The sequence below is a fragment of the Myotis daubentonii genome, chromosome 18 (genome assembly GCF_963259705.1).
Source record: "Myotis daubentonii chromosome 18, mMyoDau2.1, whole genome shotgun sequence".
NCBI classification, from domain to species: Eukaryota; Metazoa; Chordata; class Mammalia; order Chiroptera; family Vespertilionidae; genus Myotis; species Myotis daubentonii.
Window position 1 is genome coordinate 38,797,779 of NC_081857.1, and position 20,847 is coordinate 38,818,625.

The 20,847-nt window shown below is 42.5% G+C and overlaps 1 protein-coding gene across 2 annotated transcripts in view; it reads left to right on the forward strand.

Annotated features, from left to right (window-relative positions):
• The window catches only part of SORT1 (sortilin 1), a 58,572-nt gene that overhangs the window by 22,588 nt on the left and 15,137 nt on the right, over positions 1-20,847 (forward strand). Inside the window, exons 4-10 of one of the 2 annotated variants that reach the window (XM_059675626.1) lie at positions 6,875-6,977; positions 8,277-8,441; positions 11,364-11,437; positions 14,319-14,368; positions 15,220-15,350; positions 18,719-18,863; positions 19,717-19,872. In XM_059675626.1, the coding sequence (XP_059531609.1) occupies positions 6,875-6,977; positions 8,277-8,441; positions 11,364-11,437; positions 14,319-14,368; positions 15,220-15,350; positions 18,719-18,863; positions 19,717-19,872 (824 nt within the window). The remainder of the gene's footprint in view (positions 1-6,874; positions 6,978-8,276; positions 8,442-11,363; positions 11,438-14,318; positions 14,369-15,219; positions 15,351-18,718; positions 18,864-19,716; positions 19,873-20,847) is intronic. The other variant, XM_059675628.1, reaches the window with a different exon arrangement.

Below are 20,847 nucleotides of genomic sequence, written 5' to 3' on the forward strand. Positions count from 1 at the left end.
TCCCCAATAGGGGGGCATGCAGGAGGCGGCCGATCAGTGTTTCTCATTGATGATGTTTCTATCTCTCTAGCTCTCCCTTCCTCTTTCTCTAAAATCAATAAAAATCATGTTTTTTTTTTAAAAAGCAATATATTATATAACATTTGGAAATTTTAAAGGAAAAATTTCACCCCAACGTCAAGTGTAATCTTTATGTACAGTTTATCTTGATTTTCCCCTTTAATGTTATATCATATGGCTACATAGTTTGGGGAAGCAACATGATACAGTATAAAGTTGCCAGGTTTTGGTGACAAATAGCCCTGGGATTGAATCTCAGCACTATCATTTGCAAACAGAATGAGCTTGAGCAAGTTACTTCGCCTCCCAGAGTCTTTTTGTCATCTGTAAAAGAAAGATGATAACAGTGGCCACCTCAGAGCTGTTGTGACTTATGCTCTGCAGTGCCTGGGCTGGATGGAGTAAGAACTTGGGGAGGTTAGCTGCTGCCATGCCAGCAGCCAGTGAGGGCACATAGCCAGACTGTACTGATATTGCTGTGCCAGTTGTTAAGTGAATTCAAAGCCTTCTGTGCCCATTGGTAAAAAGTGCTTGTCTGCCTCCTAGGCTTCTGGAGATGCACACATACCCCTGCCAACATGCAAGTGCCATGACCCATATCCACTCTGATTGATGCTCATACAGTGATATTTTCCATATCCCCTCTGCTAGTTACCCATCATTTTTGTTAGATTGACGGAATTTACTAAGTCATTATTCTCTTGGACACTTAGGTTGCAGCTAATTTTTCACTATTACTAATGCTGTTGTGATAAATATGACACATATATGTGCCAAGAGAATGTGAATTTCCACTTCATTTTTTAGTAGCAAATGAAAACCTCTTTTCTTATTGACCCCTAGAGGTTTTTATTTGTTTTTTAATCCTCACCTGAGGATTTCCATTGGTCTTTAGAGAGAGTAGAAGAGAGCGAGGAAAGAGGGAGACAGAGAGAGAGAGAAAAAAAACATTGATGTGAGAGAGACACGTGTGGGCTGAAACTCTAACCACGGAGCTAAACCGGCCAGGGTGATCCTAGATGTTTTGAAGGCTGTTTACTAAGCTCCTCAGCTTCCCCAGGTTGAACTCTCTCCTGTACTTGTTGCTTTAGCCACTTTAACGCTTGTCTTCTGAATTCTCTACATTGCTGTTTAAGTGGGTGACCAGTCAGACCCATAGGGAGGGCAATGTGTTTTCATGACTTTTCCCCATCCTTTTGCTTTTCAGTATTGTGCTTACTTTAAGACTGCCCCAAACAAAAACCAAATGGTTTAAACACCTACCACCATCTGACTCAACCCTTTTCACCCTGAATCTGTCTGGCCTGTGAGAAACCCCTGGCACACACTCGACCCAGGAGAGCAATCCTCTGTGTCTGGGATAGAATCATATTCACAGGGAGGTGCTGTTTCTGCAGGGCACGCAGCAGTTTGGTTGTTTGTTTCTACGAGGTCATTTTGAATATGAATTCTTTCCTCCCTGCTGTGGAGGGAAAGGTCTTCCAGAGGTTAGGTGGAAACTGTAAATATGCCAGTCTCCATCTGGCCCGGCCTGATGTGACTCATGTCATTGAACACGCCAGCCAAGAGGCACATGTTCCTTCAGACACGGGAGAGGAGGGAGCAGTTTGATCAGAATGACTATGCTGAGGTTGCCCAAGTGAGAAATAAAGTAAAAGCCTGTTGAATCCACTCTGAAAACTCTGGTTTCTCACAGCTTTAATGATTAGACTATTTATTGGATTATCTCCCTCCACTAACTCGAATGTGGTCAAAGGTTTATTTGAGATTCAAATAAAGGCAGCTGGTCACATGCCACCTGCTCTGAGCTGTGCTGCACAGAAGCTCCAGAGAATAGCAGGAAGCTGCCTCTGTTACTCGTGCTGAGTTCATAGACCTTGACCTTTAGGGTGTGAAAAAGTATTGTTGAAAGGTTTGGGAAATAATAACTAAAGTTCCTAGGCATTCATGATTCGGGTAAAACAAATAGTATGTTAATGTCTTCAATGTAAAGGACTTATGTTTGAATGGTATGAATTTCGATTCCCTGTTAAGGAATATTAATAGATTATAAAGTACATTTGCCTCTCACTTTGCAGATACTAACTTAAAAAGGAAACAGGCCACCTAGTTAGGATGATAATTTGGTTTAAGGCAATAGGAGATGTTTTGTACCTTTTTGTTCTATGACCCCCTGAGTGTAACTTTTCACTGTGAGATCAACTTAGTGAAGCACATGTACGCATTATTCGACATCAGAATCCTGTACCTAATTACTAAAATTACTGGGCCATTTTATTTGCTATTTTTATTTCCTATTGAGAGTTGTTCAAATTTTGGAAATTAATAAGAGGATCTCTAAAAGATTTCACATTGAAGTTTATTCCATAGTTGATGTAAGTTTTTCAGGTTACTGAGAATTTTTTTAAAAAGGATACCTTAAAGGTATACAACAGATATTGAAGGAAAGTATAGTAAACCAGCTCCTCTAGGGCATCTTGTATGACAGCTTTTTCAGTGATGTGCTGGGTTCAGCTTTCACTGCTTCAGACAGCTGGGGTGAAAAAAGAGACTGAAGTATAATTGGGAATTCATTTTACCTATGGATTGAAAATCTGCCAGTTTTGCCTGTCACTGATTTTAGTTCTATGTCCTTTAGCACATTTTAATAAGCTATATTCTCCCTAACTGATCTTGTAGCTGGCAATCTCAATGCAGTCAATTCTCACTCTTCACAATAGTTATGTTCTCCATAGTTCCCATGAATACTGGTTAGTGAATCCTGAACCATTGTTCCTAGAGGAAAATTCTGGGGTAGGTTCTTATAAACCTCTGATCAGAACATTAACTTTCATCAATTGATCAGCACATCACTTTGTTTTATGTGTGTTTCTTATTACTATACATATTGTTTGTGGGTTTTTAAAAACATATTTTTATTGATTCAGAGAGGAAGGGGAGAGGGGGAGAGAGAGAAACATCCTTCCTATATAATAAAAGACTAATATGCACATTGTCCCTTCAACTGGGAGTTCGACCAGGGGGCAGGGCTGGCTGGCCAACCACCCATGGCCCCTCATCCGCCCCCTCTCCTGATCGGGGGCGTGGGCCAGCAGAACCCCACCCATGCACGAATTTGCATACCAGGCCTCTAGTCAATGATAAGAGAGAATAACTGATTGGCTGCCTCCTGCACACCCCCTACTGGGGATTGAGCTCACAACCTGGGCATGTGCTCTGACTGGGAATCGCACCTGTGACCTCTTAGTTCTGGGTCGATGCTCAATTGCTGAGCCATACCAGCCAGCCTAGTATATATTGCTGATTCATTAACATGGAGCTCACAACCAACTCATGTCTGAAAGAAGCTTATCTAACTAGCATATTTTCTTCGTAAGGACATAAAGCCTTCTTGTGCTCAGGGCTCTGAACAGCACTTCAACACTATGCTTGGGGCCATTTTAAACAGCAAAATCACACATAAAAGACACAAAAATGCAAAATGCAAGGTACTAAATAGACCATGATGAAGACACTTACTCACAGTGTAAGAGCTGAAATACGAAGGCAGCTCGTCCCCTTGTTGGACCTCAGCTGGGAACGTGTGCACTGGGTGACCCTGCGCGTGTCTGCAGATCACTGTGGAATGGCCACGGGTGTGGATGTAGGTTACAAAGAAATGTAAGTGAAGAGGCATAGTCACAGATAGAGAATCTGAGGATAAGAGAATCAGCTGCACACACTTCGCCGATTAGTGAAAAGTACAAAATTATAATTATTTTCTTTAGAGTTTTTTGTCATGCCTGTTGTTTTTATGTTGCAATTTATAGTTACGTATTACTCGTGGCAAAAATGAACTAAAGGAATGGAGAAATGGTTAGGCTTGAAAGCCGACCAAATAAGGCTATCTGGGTTGGTTTGATTGTTGAGAAAAATAATATGCAAGATTCTCTGAGATATTGTAGGACTCTCTTACTGTTACTTCTCATTAAATGCCTGCGGGTCAAATGCTTGATGTCACAAGTTCCTATATATGAAAAGTGCAGAAAAAAGGGTATAATTCTAGGCTCTGGATGTTTGGGTTGAGTGTCAACATGTGAGTCTTTTGGAAAAACCCAATTTCCAGTGCTTCATCTCATTAAGAATGTTGACACTGCATCTTACCAGAAGTCCATGTGATGATTACTTTTTTTCATTTATTTTAATGATTTCTTGGTTTTTCTTGTTCTTTGGGGGTATTAGGTTCTATTCCAAAAATATTTATATTCTGCCATGATTTTCTTGAGTTATAAACAGGTGCATACTCTTACTAATGTTTATACCAAAGATATATGCAAAAGTGGTCCTTTATTTTGGTAACCAGAAAGAACAGAGATTAGGGTTGATATATAGAATTATTAAAAAGACTGGTTTCTAAAGCAGATGGTTTCATAGGGTTTTGTTAACTTTTCATCTGACTGCTGCTCATTGCTCTGTTAATTACCATCTGGAATTTGAAAAGTAGATTTTTTTTAAGTTGTTTCATTGATTTCCTCTTCATGATATATGTTGTATGCTGATAGAAAAGAAACCTTTTAAATAAAGGGTTTTGTTAAAATACAGGAGTGGGCAAAAGTAGGTTTGCAGTTGTTCGAATGGAAAATAATACAGTAATTAATAAATAATAATACAAGAATAAACTCGGTGCTTCCCATACTCAACTGTAGACCTACTTTTGCCCAGCCCTGTATATCCCTGTGCCCAGCGTGGCCTCAGCAGAACCTCCCTTCCGTGCCAGCAGGTTGATCCATTGTGCTCCATATGTTTAACTGGCTACAGTACCAAAGTGTTGTAGCTGATGACTTTTTGCCTTGTTCATGTTGCTTTCTTTTTCTGAAGGGCAGGGATGTGCTTGTTGTGCCAAGTTCTTAAAAAGCCAGCAGACTTGCCAACAGGTTTGTGGAGGTTCCCGGGGGATATGGGGCAGGAGGGGAGAATTGTAAGGTGGCGATAATCGAGCTGTTGCCAGCCCCTTTGAAGGTTGTCTGAGCTGCTGCTGACATTTACACTGAGGAGCAGGAATTGTTTATACATCTCTTGGCCTGCTGTCAGGAAGATAGGAACTCTTCTTGTACTTCAAAGCCAAAAAGGGGGTGCGGGGGGAGATATGGAGGAATCTGATGGATAAGTGGTGCCTGGTCCCTCTTTTATTTATCTAGGAATTTTCTGTGTGTGCTTGCTAAGAGATGGGAAGTTATCCAGACAACTTAAAGTCACACGTAATTTGCTTTAGCATTCTGTCAGGGACCTAAACAAACACTCCAAGATAATTCCCTCCTGTATCTCCAGTTTCCTCTTAGCTGATCGGTGCTGCCAGGCCACAAGCCCTGGCAAAACAGAGGAAGACTGCAGTTTATAAAGGAAAAACTCCTCACAGATCATTACAAGTTGTCCCTAGTTTGGAGCTGAGAGTTAAGAGAATTGGATTATAGCTTCAATTTTGCCCTTAATTAACTGGTTGGCTTTTGATAAATTGCCTCCCCTTGAACCTCCTCGTCTGTGAAATGAGGGAGTTGGACAAGATGTTCCCTTCAGTCCCTCGCATTTCTCATGTTCTCTGCTTTTGTGATTATTTGTCAAGATTGTACCATCTTTTACGTCATAGTCTGCAGTGAAGACCACTGCACATCACATTTATCTTTGGCAACTAATTTGCAATACACAGTGGTCTTCACTGATGGACATTCATGAATATTGAGATTTTGCATTCTACCACTTTTTTCTCTGTTGCTTTTTAAGAGAATGGCACATAGTATTAATCCTGTCAGAGTTACACAGCTACTGATTCTTAGGCTTGTATTTTTCAAAATCTAAACATGGAATTGAATACCTCTCACAGATATTGTTGAAATGAACTTCTGGGAAAATCTCTAACAACCCGAGAACTGGCGTTAAGTTGGTTGGTTTCCCTACCTGCATTTTGTGTGCTGTATGCAGTAGAGACTTGTGCCCAGGAATGGTATCCTCTGGGGGAAACTTGAAGGCTCCTTCCACTCCACTCAGCTTTATCATGAGGACTCTGCATTAATAGATCAGTTAGGAGGCCGTTAGCTACACTGAGCAGAGATCCCAGCTCCAACTAGCGTAGTCAGAGAATGAATGACCCACAACTAAATGTAGAGGCAGGACAGGCTTCAGGGTCAGCACAGTCCAGTGTCGTAGGTGCTGCTGCTCCACTTACGTTGGCTTCATCTTCAGGTTGTACTCATGGTCTCAGGACCCCATAGCAACCTTTTGCTTTGCATTAACACCCAACACTGGGGACTCAATCTGAGCACTATGGACATTTGGGCCACATCATTCTGTGATGTTGTGGAACTGTCCTGTGCATTGCAGGGTGGTTAGCAGCATCCCTGGCCTCACCCCATGAGATGCCACTAGCATTTGTGATCATAAAAAATGTCTCCAGACATTACTGAATGGTTGCTTGGAGGGTATTTGTGCAAAAACATCCTGGTTGAGAGCCACTGGTTTAGAAAGAAAGACAGCCTATTTATTTCATCAGGTGGCTAAGGAAATTTGTTTACTAAGAGAGCCCAAGTTCCCCCCTTTGTCTCACTGCCTCAGTCTGGGTCACTCCCCCACTCCTGACCCCGCACCTGTGAGGGGTGGAATTCAGGCTCATTGAGTCCACACTGGAGCTAAGGATGGCATCAGCTTCCCTGAGGCATGAAACGCGTCAGGGGAGGGGGAGTGCTTCAGTGAAGTCAGAGAACGGGGATGGAAGCTGGGTAGGAACCCAACAGTGGCCACGACCACTGCATCCTAAATGTGTCTTTATTTTTCTTCCTCTCAGCGAGGACTATGGAAAGAACTTTAAGGATATTACAAATCTCATCAATAACACCTTCATTCGGACTGAATTTGGCATGGCTATTGGTCCTGAGAACTCTGGAAAGGTGAGACTCGTTCGTGCATGTGTAGAGCTGTGCTTGATGCCATACTTGGGCGCTCAGGTGTTAATGTTGGAATGATCCAGAGATACATAGCAGTGTATTTAGTTTGCTATTACTGTGCTTTAAACATAAAACCTAATTTAATACTGATCACAAAAGAACTGGATTGGTTCCTTTTTGGCCTCTGTCCACTGCCGGGAGCCGGTCCATCCTTGCTGCTTGACACAGTTGCTGCAGGGAAGAAACATCTGCACAGCATATGTTTCAAGGGACCTGGTGTATACAGCATACTGTTCTTAATATGTTTGCTCACCTTCTTGGCGCTATGTGTTTTAACCAAGGTCACCTCTCCGAGAAAGGTTGTTTCCCCAGGTAGGGATTTTCCCCTGAAGTTAGGGAGGGAATAAAACCCCTTAACTAAATGCCAGGCGGGTAGTTAATCACTTTAACTACGAACAATCACGATTAAGCTACATAATCTTTACTCCCTGGAATGGAGATAAGAAATACCCTAACCTTTGGAATAGAAATTGATAGGATTAAAATCAACTGGTATAAATACAGATGTAACAAGACAATAAGACACAGAACCTAGAGACAGAACCTAGCCAGAGAACATGGCAAAAGATCCTGGACAGAACCTGGCTACAGAAATTGGCTGGAGAACCTAGACAGAACATGGCAGGAGAACCTGGACAGAACCTGGCGACCGAACCTGGCTGGAGAACCTAGCGAGAAAACCTGGCTGGAGAACCTAGACAGAACCTGGCTGAAGAACCTGGCAACAGAACCTGGCGACAGAACTTGGCTGGAGAACCTACACAGAACCTGGCTGGAGAATCTAGACAGAACTTGGCTGGAGATCCTGGCTAGGCTGCTGATCAACTGAACGCTGTCTCCGTGTCATTCCTTCTTCGCCGACTCCGTCCACACCTTTGGGGACCCCTGGATCTGCTGGGGTTGGACCCCAACAGTCCACGATACACCCAAACTCTTAGGTGCCAGCAGGTTAGCATTACAGTGTACGCTCCTAAGACACACGTTTTATTTTAGTCTTTGGCAAACTGGCTGATCTCAAACTGACCGGCTCGCATCCATAGACATGATGCACTAGCTCAATTCAGGATAATATTTTTTGATAAGACTAACACTTAAGGAGTGGGGTGCACCAACTAATCTGTCTTTATAATTCTTACTTTGGGAACTGAAATTTTCTTAACTGATGTCTTGTGGAAGTGGTGTAGGACTTCCTGAGCTTTCATAGTGCCATACCCTGAATCTGAATTCCTTCTTCCTAACCAGGTGATTTTAACAGCAGAGGTGTCTGGAGGAAGTCCCGGAGGAAGAATCTTCAGATCGTCAGATTTTGCAAAGAATTTTGTTCAGACCAATCTCCCGTTTCATCCTCTGACTCAGATGATGTATAGCCCTCAGAATTCCAATTATCTTTTAGCCCTCAGCACTGAAGTAAGTCTCCTTGAAGAAGTTGTCTTGCCCTTTGCATTTTTATCCTCTAACATCTAGCCTTGAAAGGCCCCTTTAGCTAATAATTTTATGAAGTATTTGACTGATTTCTGGTGACTTCGTATGTCATGAAATATATATATTTTTTGTGTTTTGTCCTATTTGGTAAAAGGCACAATTACCATGTACTATCTATTCCACATAAGTATGATATCTAGTTGTCATTACAATTTTTAAAATATTTATTTATTACATTAACTGGGGTGACAGTGATCAACATGATCATATAGGGTTCAGGTGTGGGTTTCTGTTACAAGGTCTTATATTGCACTGTGTGCCCACCACCCAAAGCCAGATCTTCTGTCAGCTTCATTACAGTTTTTAAAAGCGAATAGATGTGTACTATTGGAAAACTGAACTAGAACACAGTGTAATATAATCATCCTTGTTCTGCAAGGGACAAGCATAGATTGTCACAGTCCTGATGTCATTGTTTCTTTCCTGTGGCCAAACCACATCTTTCTAATTTTTCTTTTTTGTTCGTTGCATAGTCTATCAAGCATATTGATTTCTGTCTTCAACACTCATGTATTAAGTATCCAGTCTTAAATCCCTGCGCCCCACCCCAGTCCGGTGCTCTTCCCAGAAGCCAGTGCCCCTCCCTATCTCCTGAAATTCCCTGCGGAGCTCGTGCAGCTTTCCTTTCCCAAGGACCAGTCTCCTTTATTGTGGATGCTAAGGGCCCAAAGTGGCTGAGTTGCTCGACTATGATAATCACGATTACACTGCATTTTTTTTATGGCTCTTTCACTCTCCTTATTTCTTAGAGTGTGGTCTACTGACCAACAACATCAGAAACCCCAGAAGCTGATTTAAATGCAGATTCCTAGGCCCCACCCCATACAGTACATCAGTGACTTTTGATGGCGAGGTTTTTACCAGCTCCCCAGCTGAGCCTGCCCACTAAAATTTGAGAATCATTGCTATGATGATGGTTCTTGGGACAGAAACAGGATTATCAGATGTGGCTTAGCAAAGGGGTGGCAAAAGGAAGGGCAAGGGCACTGGAAGACAGTCTGGCTCTGGGCTCTGTGGGCAGATTTGAGCAGAGGTAAGGCTGTAGGGCTCAAGGAAGGCCAGAGGTAAGCTTAGCCCAAAGGAGGCCAGAGGAAGGAAACTAGCCTGCTGGGTATGCTTCAGACTTTCAAGAAACAATTCCTGGAAATTCCTTCCACCAGCTTAAGCTGAAAGCCCTTCAGGGAGCAGAGACCTCTTAGGAGTGGACAGAACCATCGATCTCCCCTTTGACCATCCCATTGCCATTACCAAGTTATCTTAAGGTGGTTGAAACGGGCTGTCCTCGCAAGAGCTGGGAACAACCTGCTTTTATATCTGAAATTACTTTCAATTAAGGAAGTACAGATAATTGGGGTAGAGAAGATGGACCAGTTTGTACTCAAGTGCAAAGAGGTGATATCAGACCCTTTCCTGTTTCTAAATACAATTAGGTAAATTAGAAATGCTGAGCATTATCAGAGGAAGAAAATGAAAAGAAAAAAGAATGGTGGGTGGGGAGCACTGAAGGGAAATTCTGCCTCGACCATTTAATCCCAGCTGTACCAGGACATATCTGTCCCCCTCCACCGAATCTGGGTGCAGTGCAACTGACACAGTCAGTTCTTCATCTTCCTGTCTCTGCTGCATTTGAAAGGTTTGGCCAGTCCCTCCTTTTGGGAATTCTGCTTGCTTGGCTTCAGTGACATCATTCCCTTTAGTTCTACCCTATGTTCTAACCATTCCTTCTTGGTCTCTCTCTTCAACTCCTTTCAACCGGCCCTTAAATCACTGCTGCCCATTCTACTCAGTAATCTCTTCCACCATTTAACCGCCACTGTGATGTGTCAGATTCTCAGGTCCCCATGTCTGGTCCTGGCTTCCTCGTGGGGCCTCTGATTCCTGTCTTGCTGCCCCCCTGGGAACCTCTAGCTGGGTGTCCCACAGGCACCTCAGACTCAGTTAAATCAACTTCTCTCTGCTCTTCTCTAAGACATACTCTTCTCTTAATCCTTGTACTGGTTAAAGATTCCACAGGACCTCTTATCCCTGAACCAGAATCCAGAGTGATCAACTGCCCCCACCTACCCACATACACAACCCATCCTGCCCTATAGGAAAAGTCCAGTTCTTCTGAAACTAACTTCTAAATTCTCCCTGAGCCTGTTCCTCACAGCCATGGGGTAGGGCCTCACTAACTCTTCATGAGTGAAATGTGGCAGTTATTCGCTGCTTTTCCTGCTTCTGGTTTGGACTCTCTGCAATCCACCTTTCCCATTGTCACCGGAGGGTTCCACCTCCCTCTCTCCTGCGTTAGCTGCTCCTCCCCTCCCTGGGAACTGTGTGCTCCCGCACACATCACCATGCTTACCGCCTCACTGCCTTTGCTAGTCCTCACATCTCCGCTCCCCGTTTGCCTTCTTTTGGTTACACTGCTCATCATTTAAGACAGTTCAACTGTCTCCTTCACAAACCGTCTTTGATGCAACGTTCTTCTTTTCCCTATTCTTTCCTGAGAGACCATGCTTCCATAACACTAACCCATCGTATCACATTTTCTTATCTGGGCCTCTAGTTAACTGTGAGCTCCTTGAGAGCAGGGAGTGTGTCTTACTTGTCTTTGTATCCCCAATGCAACGTCTGGAACAGTGCCTGGCACATAGTAGGCACTTCTTAAGCATTTGTTACTTGGAACCTCCCAGCCTCCGAAGGGGCCCCTGTAAACCATGTATCTCTGGAGCTCAGGCAGCTCAGATGGAACGTCAGTGTATGTTTACTGTCCCAGATGATTAGATATGAATTATTAAAGGTCATACAAGCAGCTGCACAGGATAAAGCTGGAATTTTGATAAGTCATTTATAATCTTTCAGAATGGCCTGTGGGTGTCCAGGAATTTTGGGGGAAAATGGGAAGAAATCCACAAAGCAGTATGTTTGGCCAAATGGTGAGTAACAGAAGACTCCATCTGTGCAGAGCCCTAAACCGTTCCTGACAGCACTGCCAAAAGTCACATGACTAAATGTTGAGCACTTACTATGTGCCAAATACTCTTCAGGGTGCCACAAGGGATACGAGAGGGGGCATGACACAGGCCTTGACCTGGAGGAGCTTCTCAGTCTGCCAGGAAAGACGACGTAGCCTCACTAGACGTTACAGCATAAAGTCGAAAACAAGGCGCAAACTGGGTAGCTGCTGCTGATGGGGTTTATTCTCCATAAATAGTGACTTCAGTTGGAACAGCATAAAATACAGCTTTGGTTTGGAGACTTAGGTACTTCTCTGCCCCCCCTTCCCCAGACTGACACCCCCTCATCTAGAGACTCATTTCAGTTATGAGGAATCGGGAAGAAAGCCCAGAGAGCTTCGCGACGCCAGTCACACCATCCATGCACCAAAATTCATTCACTTTTCTTGGGGACCCCCTCAGGTGCCTGCTTAAAGGGGCTGTAGGGGGCTCTGACCAGGGAGTCAAGTCCTAACCGTCTCTGCTGCTAGTCAGTGGCTTAACCTCTCTGGGCTTTAGTTTTTCCCTTCTGTCTATGAACAGAGATTTGTTTGAGGATTTGGGAGATGTCTGGACAAAAATTAAGAGCCTTTATACCTCCAAAATTCTTGATTAGGCTCAGACCCTTGCTTAGAGCCTCTTTGTTCTTGCTCTTTGGCTAATTTCAGAAAATCTGTTCATCTGTTTCCCAGTTAATAGCAGATTATTGCCAGAGGTGGGTACATGAGTACTGACAACAAGCGCACACCAGGAGAACTGCAGAGCAAAGACAGAATGTAACAGGATGAAATTATTCAGTGCCACATCCAGAGCGCACACACCTCAGTAACTTCTAACGGGCACACCATGTTCTAGTTTCATAGGGTTGATGCTCAGTGACCCACAATCCCAAGGGAGAGTTTCATATTTAATGTCCTCTACTTGGGGAGTCAGGAACATTTGTGATATAGACATTGGCAAATATATCTACCAAAATTTACTAAAATACTAAAAAATGTTGCTTTTCTGGAAAATGCTGGTTAGGTGAGGTTTTTGTAGCACCACTTTGGTATCCATGACGTAGTTGCTTTCATTTTATGGGTTTGTTACTTATATGGTCTTTTATGGAAGGAAGTAGTCTTTAAAGTAACTAAGTTAACAAATTGTTTCACTGTAGGATGTAATCAAAACTATAGGAATTTTGATCACTAAAACTGGTCTTTATGTACATATCACCACAAGGTACACTTTAAATATCTTACAATTTCATTTGTAAATTATACTTCAATAAAGCTAAAAGAAACAAACAGAAAGGTCATCTTTAAAACTAAAGAGTTATTTTAAAATGGTATTTTTTTAAAATAGATTTTTATTGATTTCAGAGAGGAAGGGAGACGGGGAGAGAGAAACATCAATGATGAGAGAGAATCATTGATCGGCTGCCTCCTGCACATCCCCTACTGGGGATTGAGCTCACAACCTAGGCATGTGCCCTCGCCCAGAATCGAACCCAGAACCTTCCACTCTGCAGGCCGATGCTCTATCCACTGAGGAAAACTGGCTAGGGCTTAAAATGGTATTTTACTTTATATTCTATACAAGATTTTTTACTTTTGTAACTTGTTTCTTTGATTAGTGTCTAAGTATAAGCTAACTGGGTTGCTGATAACTGTTTACTCACCTTTTAGATCTCTGATCGCTAGGAGTTGACAACTGAAGTTCTGAAAGAACATGCACAGAGCCAGCCCCTTTTGCCAGGGCTAATCTATAAGTACTACTGGTCTGAATCGAGTTCCCTATAAACTCCCTTTCCAAGTTAAAGTTTAAATAATTCAACCTCTGACCCAGTTTTCTGTCTGAGATGAAAGAACTAAATTATTTAGTTCATGCAAAGCATTAAGCTAGGTTCTGAGGGGGAACAACAAAGCAGAAAACTTAGTACCTGCCCAGCAGTGAAGTGGAGGAGATGAGGCACACAGTAGTGATTAGCGTAGCTAAGTGGGAGGCTGAGGAATGCACGCGCTTTCCGGCAGAGCCTCTCCATCTCAGCACTAAGGACATTTTGGACTGGACTGTTCTTTGTTGTGGGGGCGTCCTGGGCCTTGTAGGATGTTTAGCAGCATCTCTGGCCTCTACCCACTATATACTAGTAATAACTTCTCTTTCTCCGGAAGTGACAACCAGAAATGTCCCTTGGGGAGTAAAATCACCCCTGGTTGAGAACCCCTGCTCTAGAAGTTTGCAGCAAAGAAGCCTCTAGTCAGCCGTGGGCAAACTACGGCCCGCGGGCTGGATCCGGCCCGTTTGAAATGAATAAAACTAAAAAAAAAAAAAGACCGTAATGATGTTTACTTTGAATTTATATTAGTTCACACAAACACTCCACCATGCTTTTGTTCCGGCCCTCCGGTCCAGTTTAAGAACCCATTGTGGCCCTCGAGTCAAAAAGTTTGCCCACCCCTGCATCTAGCTGGAGTGACAGGGAAAGCTTCACTGAAGAGCTAGATTGTAAGCTACAGTCTGGCAATTGGGGGGGTATGATGTGTTTACACAAGAGAAAAGCATTTTCGAGAGAAAGCAGTAAGAGCAAATGCTAGAGGCAGATCTGGAGAGTGTAGGTAGACCAGTTAGACAAGCTGGAAGAGAAGTTCAGAGGACTGTGGCAAATGCCTGGGGCCAGGCTCTGGGGAACCCTGACAGTGAGCTGTCAGAGTCCAGAGTTGCTGCTTTCACTAGTACCTATGGAGGAGGCTTACTAGACTTGCTTGGAGCTTCGTAACAAAGGTTGACATTGCATTAACACCTGGAACCATGTCTTTTCCCTGTCTTTGCCTCATTGCAGGGGATCAGAAAACACCATCTTCTTTACTACCCATGTGAATGGCTCCTGCAGTAAGTATATTTTAGTCCCAGAAGAGTGTCCCATCCATTCGTGGTAGAATATTCTGGGTCATAAGAGGTAGAAATATCAAAGTTCCTTCCATTCTTCTATAATTTTAATAGCTAATATAGCTGTTAATTATTTTTTAAAATCTTGAAAGTACAACCTAATTACTATACTGTGCCTAGATCAGATAAAACTGCAGGCTGTACACAGAGACGCTATACTTAATTTCAGCAGTGTATTTACATAAAGTAAACATTAAGTAATATATCGAAATGCCTGGTGATTTCTGCGAAAGAGCTTGGATTGTGTTTATCAGTGGAAGCCAGTGGCTTTCCAATCAGTGGCACAGTTTCAAAGCAGAAAGCGTAATTTTTTTTATTTATTCATTCAACAAATTCATTCATTTATTCATTTGAGCACCTGCAGTAGTATGCTAAACACTATCTAAGGATGAAGAGAACAAGAGGCCCAAGGCTGTTCTCGTGTTAAATTCAAGTAGGGATGAAGAGATAGATGATCAACAAGAAAACCAAAACTCAAACAACTTAAAATAGAATAAGATAATTTCAAATTATGTATGAAGAAAGTAAATAGCTGTGGCTGTGATTTTTTATGCAACATTGTATTGGAATTAACTAAACTCTATCTGTCCAAGGTATAACCTCACATGTATAAACATAAAACCCATATGTGAATTCCCCATGTCTAATGCCACATCAATTTATATCCTCATTTGATTAATATGCACAGGATTAGAAATCCTGTAGCTGTGAAATTCAGAACATTTTAAAACAGCTGTCTGAACTGGAGGCTCACTAGGAAGTGCCATTGTAATTACTACTTCATCTTGTTTAAGAAGCTGACCTTGGGGCACTGGAATTATGGAGGACTTCAGATTTGGGAAAAACCTTCAAAACCATTGGTGTGAAAATCTACTCATTTGGTCTTGGGGGACGTTTCCTTTTTGCCTCTGTGATGGCTGACAAGGTGAGTGTTTGCCTCTTCTCTTTGGATTCTAATGTTTCTGTAAATATGCCTCCTGTAGATCCCTTTTACTCCTTGTACTGACAGAGTTGCTTGCCTTTTTGCAATCTATATATATAAAAGGCTAAGTGACCGACCGTACTGACCAGCCGGTACATATGACGCACACTGGCAATTTAAAAATAAATGTTGACTCGAGCATGTGCAATACATGTAAAACTCGCTGGTGCCAATCACACGCGTGCGTTTCAAGCTGTCATTGTCGATTGTGAATTTGGTTGTTTTTGTTGACATTCTGAAGCTGAAAGAAAGCGGTGGCGTTGACAGAATATGTCTGAAGACTAACTATTGGCACAACTGTTCCCATCTGACACTGGCCTCCCATTTAAATTAATTCGAAGACAGTTTCCCGTGATGCCAGCATTTGCGATGACTATTGATAAATCACAAGGACAAACTCTAGACAGAGTAGGAATATTCCTACCTGAACCCGTTTTCAGACACGGTCAGTTATACGTTGCTTTCTCTCACGTTCGCGATGTTAAAGTTAAAATTGTATTGTGAATACTTTATCACAAGGGATATTAGTCAAGCACTCTGAAAGTGTTTTTACTCTTAATGTGGTATACAGGGAGATATTAGAATAAGTTTAATCAATTTATCAGTCATTGTTTTTTATCAATGTTGCCTTTTATCATGTCTTTGTTGTATCACGTTATTGTTTATTAATCAATTTACTTTCATATACATTTTACTAATTTTCTTTCATCTCTGACACTTCTATTATAGAGAAAGGGCGAATGGTGATATTAAAATATTTCTTCTAATTAATTTCCTATCGATGTGCACGAATCTGTGCACCAGGCCACTGGTATTTGATATCACTCTAAGATTTGCGGGTGATTCTTTTAGAGAGACTGACTGACTCTTCTGGGCTATCCTGGCACTTTAGCCGTTCACCACCACACGAATTCTGGTGTCTGTTTTGGAATATGTAGACGCAGTGTTTGGGCTTTACTAGTACATGGATATATGCAGTCCATTTGTTTCAGTAATAATAATAGAAATAGGTGACATTTATTGAGTACATAACAGTGAACAAAACAGATAAATGTCCTGTTCACAGAACTTATAGGTAAGTAGGGGAGATAGATACTAAACTAATAAATATGATGTAATATCAGGTCAATATTAAAGCTATGAAGAAATCTAAAGCAGCATAAGGAAATAGAAAGTGACAGGAAGTGGAGCAGGGCTGTTTCAGGTGGGGTGGTTTGGACGTGCTGAGACCTGACTGGGGTGAGAGCATAGCTATGTGGACATCTAGGCTCAGGGAACAGGACGTGCACAGATCTCAGGCTGGAGCATGCTTGACATATCAAAGAAAAGTGACAAGGGCAGTCCAAAGAGGAGGAGCCAGCGGCCAAATCATTCAGGGCCTTTATAAGTGGTGATTACAACCTTGGCTTTTATTCTTGTTGTGTTGGGAAGCTGGGAAAGGGTTGTGAGCAGGGTGTGGTGTAATCTGACTTCTTGACAGAATAAGTATGCGCAGAGTAGTCTACCGGGGCAGGAATGGCAGAGCCAGAGCAGCTGGGAGGCCGTTAGAGTAGTGTGAGGGGGGAGAGGGAGCAAGTGGTGAGATGGTGGGTGTGTTTTTCAATGTATTGCCAATAGGATTTGCTGATGGATTAATGTGGATTGTGAGAGAATGAGAGAAACTAAAGATAACTTTAGAGTCTTTGGCCCGAGCAACTGACTGAATAGTGGTACCATTTACTAAAATGGCAAAGACTGTAGGAGAAGCATGTTTGGGGGAGGATGATCAAGAATTCAGTTTTGGATGTGAGATGCCTGTTAGATATCTAAGTGGAAATGTCATGTTAGTATTTGGTTATCTCCCCAAATTATATGTGTTTAGAGCCATGTGATTAGATGATATCTTCTGGAGGATGGGTAGGTAGAGCAGAGTGGGAGGACTGAGCACGCCCTGAAGCACCCACCACTGAAAGGTTGGAAGGAGATGGAGAGCCCAGCAAAGAAGACTGGGAGGGAGGGACCAGTGAGGCAGGGCGAATAGGACAATGCGAGATTGTGAAAGCCACGTGAAAAAGGTGTTTCAGGAAGGGCGAAGTGGTGAGCTGTGCTAAACTTAGCTGAGATGTTGAATTAGATGAGTGCTGGAAATTAGCCACTGGAGCTGGCAAAATGGAGGTTGTTGGTGAGCTTGACTAAAGCCGTCTCATCACAGTGCTGAGGTGAAAAAACTGGGTAGAGGGTGTTCAGAGAGAATTGGAGCTGGCTAAGCAGACAGTAACTACAGTAACTCCCTCGAGCAGTTTTGTAATTATCCTCCCAACAACCCTATAAGCTGATACTGTTACTTCAGTTTCTATGTGAGCAAACTGAGTAACTTGCCTGGAGTCACCCTGAGGTGGAACCCTGGTGGAAATCAGACTGATTCCAGACGGAGCCTCCTACACTGGACCACAATTACACAAAACTAAAATTCCACTGTGTGCTCTTGAACTTTAACTTCTGCCTATAACAATGAGAGTAAGATTCAAAGTGAACATCTAAGTGTATAAGTTTTAGAAAAATACATAACTGTACGTGTCACTGAACTTTAAAGAGTATTTAACATAAGGAGGCCCTGGAAGTCAGTCTCATGCCCTAGCTAGGTGTGTCTAGTAGCTATTTTAAACTATTTATGAAGAAGTATGTGTTAATTACATCCTTAACAGACTCCTTTTAACAGCTAAAGCCCTGATCAGATTCCTTTTATTAATTTCTGACACTCCTTGGCCTCTTCCCAGCCAGTGTACATTCCCCTCTATGGCTGTTCTGAGAGACTTCCATAAAGGGATGTCACATACTGACTTCCTTATGATCACCCAAGCATGGCTTTCATCTCCATTTTCTAGACCCTTCGTTATCTACTTCTTTGGATTATACCAAGACTGTGTCAAAGAGACCAAATCTTTATGCAGCAATCCGCACTTGAGAATGATCTGAGCACGCATATGTGAATGGCTGTAAAGCCAAGCCAGGGATGGTGCCATGACACCCTTGGCTCCGATGAAGGAGCTAGGAATGTCAGAGGTTGGGAGGATAATATCTTACAGGCCACACTAGAATGAAGAAGCCAGGATAGTTTTGCTTACAATCAAATGGATTGTCGCATTGCCTGGAACTTTGCTAGAGGTTGGAAATTGCTAGGTAGTTGCTACTGGGACCTTTCATTTATATCAGTTATACCCTGTGAGGAAATGGATAATGGTACTTGTAATTATTAATAATGTACCTAGTATGTCCCTGCACATGGTACCTTGGAAGAAAATTAAAAAGATGTATGTTGGCATTTGTTCCAGGATACAACAAGAAGGATTCATGTGTCAACTGATCAAGGGGACACATGGAGTATGGCCCAGCTGCCCTCTGTGGGGCAGGAGCAGTTCTACTCTATTCTAGCAGCCAGTGATGACATGGTGTTCATGCACGTAGACGAGCCTGGAGGTAAGAGCGTTTCAGAGGCCCACCCTTGAATTTATAGAGATCGAAGCTGCAAGCCCTACTTTTAGAAGCTTTTTTTCTTACCCCTAGGAATTTATTAGTGCCCTGCTGAGTATTTTGTCTTAGAAAATGTAACCTCTGTTAAAAGGGGCCACTTGTTTTGACATTGTCTCGTTTGTGTGCATATCCAAGGGTCTACAACAATGCTGCTCAAAGAATGCTCAGAGGATGGGTACTAATTTGCAAGCTCTGTTACTAAATAAGTAGAGGCAGTGAGAGCATGCATTTAGAAGCTCTTATAGCTATTTGACAAAGTAATTTTAGATGTGTTTAATCTAATGATAAAAGAGTTGGTGGTTATATTTCATTGTTCTAGTGATAAATTTTTATGCTATTTCACAAAAGCATTGGTTTGTGACATAGTGGAAATTTAAAAATTGATCTTTCATCACAGGCAGTTTGAGAAGCATTGCTCCAGAGGTTAAGATTAACAGAAGTGTAAGCTATGAATCTAAATACAGTGCCTCTGCCACCAAAATACATCTTGGAAGAGCTTTTCTGTAGCATCTGATTAACTCATTCAACAGACTCAGCACCTGCCATATTCCAAGCACTAAGTAACAGGGATACTAGAATTAAAGATGGACACGAGGATCAAAGATCTGGAGTATCAAAATAAAATAAAATAAAAAAGATCTTGAATATCAAACCTTGATTGGATCTCTGGTCTGTGTCTACATCATGAAGAGAGATGGTTGGCTAATGTGCAATGATTCAGTCATGTGTATGGTTAGACTTTTGTTGCCTTGCTGTTCCCTCCCAAGACATAGTGTTTTTGTTTGTTTGCCTATTTCAGATACTGGGTTTGGCACCATCTTTACCTCTGACGATCGAGGCATTGTCTATTCCAAGTCCTTGGACCGACATCTCTACACCACCACAGGTGGTGAGACGGACTTCACCAACGTGACCTCCCTCCGTGGGGTCTACATAACAAGTGTGCTCTCTGAAGGTGAGTCTTGCTTGGCACAGCTGTCCTTCAGCTGAACATGGTGAGAGTAGAGGCCTTTGGGGAGACTGATGGCCCTGTCCCCCAGAAAGATTGCTTACCTTAGCCAGCAGCCTACCTGTGTCAATTCTGGCTACACTTTTAAGTGAGTTATGGTAAATAGAACTAAGAAAGAGAGAGGGCACAGCAGTAGCCAGCCAGGCTTCTTGCATTCTGCTCAGTGCTTTGCAGTGCTCACCTTTATTAAAGCTTACTTATGCAAACACACACATTACTCTAGTCTAGAGCACAGAGCTTACCACCCAGGGAGTCTCTGAAGGTTTTGTTTATTTACGTATTTATTCTTTAATAGGAGGTGGGCTGTTTGTTTTTGTAAAGATCTTTGCAATGGTCCACAAGGCCAAGTGATCTTGGCCCCCTATTTCCTCCCTGACCTCTCTTCTCCCTCTTCTCTCCCTCTCCCTCTCCTCTAGTCATTCCAGCTCTCAGTTCTCTGCCAATCCCCCTAAATCGACCAGGTTCACATGCTTGTGGTTTGGAGATGTGCACGGACTGTTCTCTGTTTTCCAAATATCTGCAGGGCTGACATCTCTTCCTTCCAGTCTCTGCTCATATTTACTTTCTGAATGAGACCTGCCATTGACTCTCCTATTCTAAATTTCAGTCTGCCCTCCCCCATTCACACACACACACTGTCAGTCCCCCTCTAACTATGCAGGTTTTTCCATTTTCTAACATACTATGAATTTACCTGTTTACCACGTCTAGTGTTTGTCTGTCTCAGCCTACTAGAATGTAGTTTCACAAAGATGTGGTATTTTTGTGTGTGTGGTTTTTTGTTTGTTGTTTTTTTAGTTTTGTTTCACATAGTGGGCACACAACAATATTTATTAAGCCCTGGCTGGTATGGCTCAGTTGGTTGGAGAAACAGAACTTATTAGGGTTCTTCCAGTGTATAGGGCTTAATATCATTCTCTT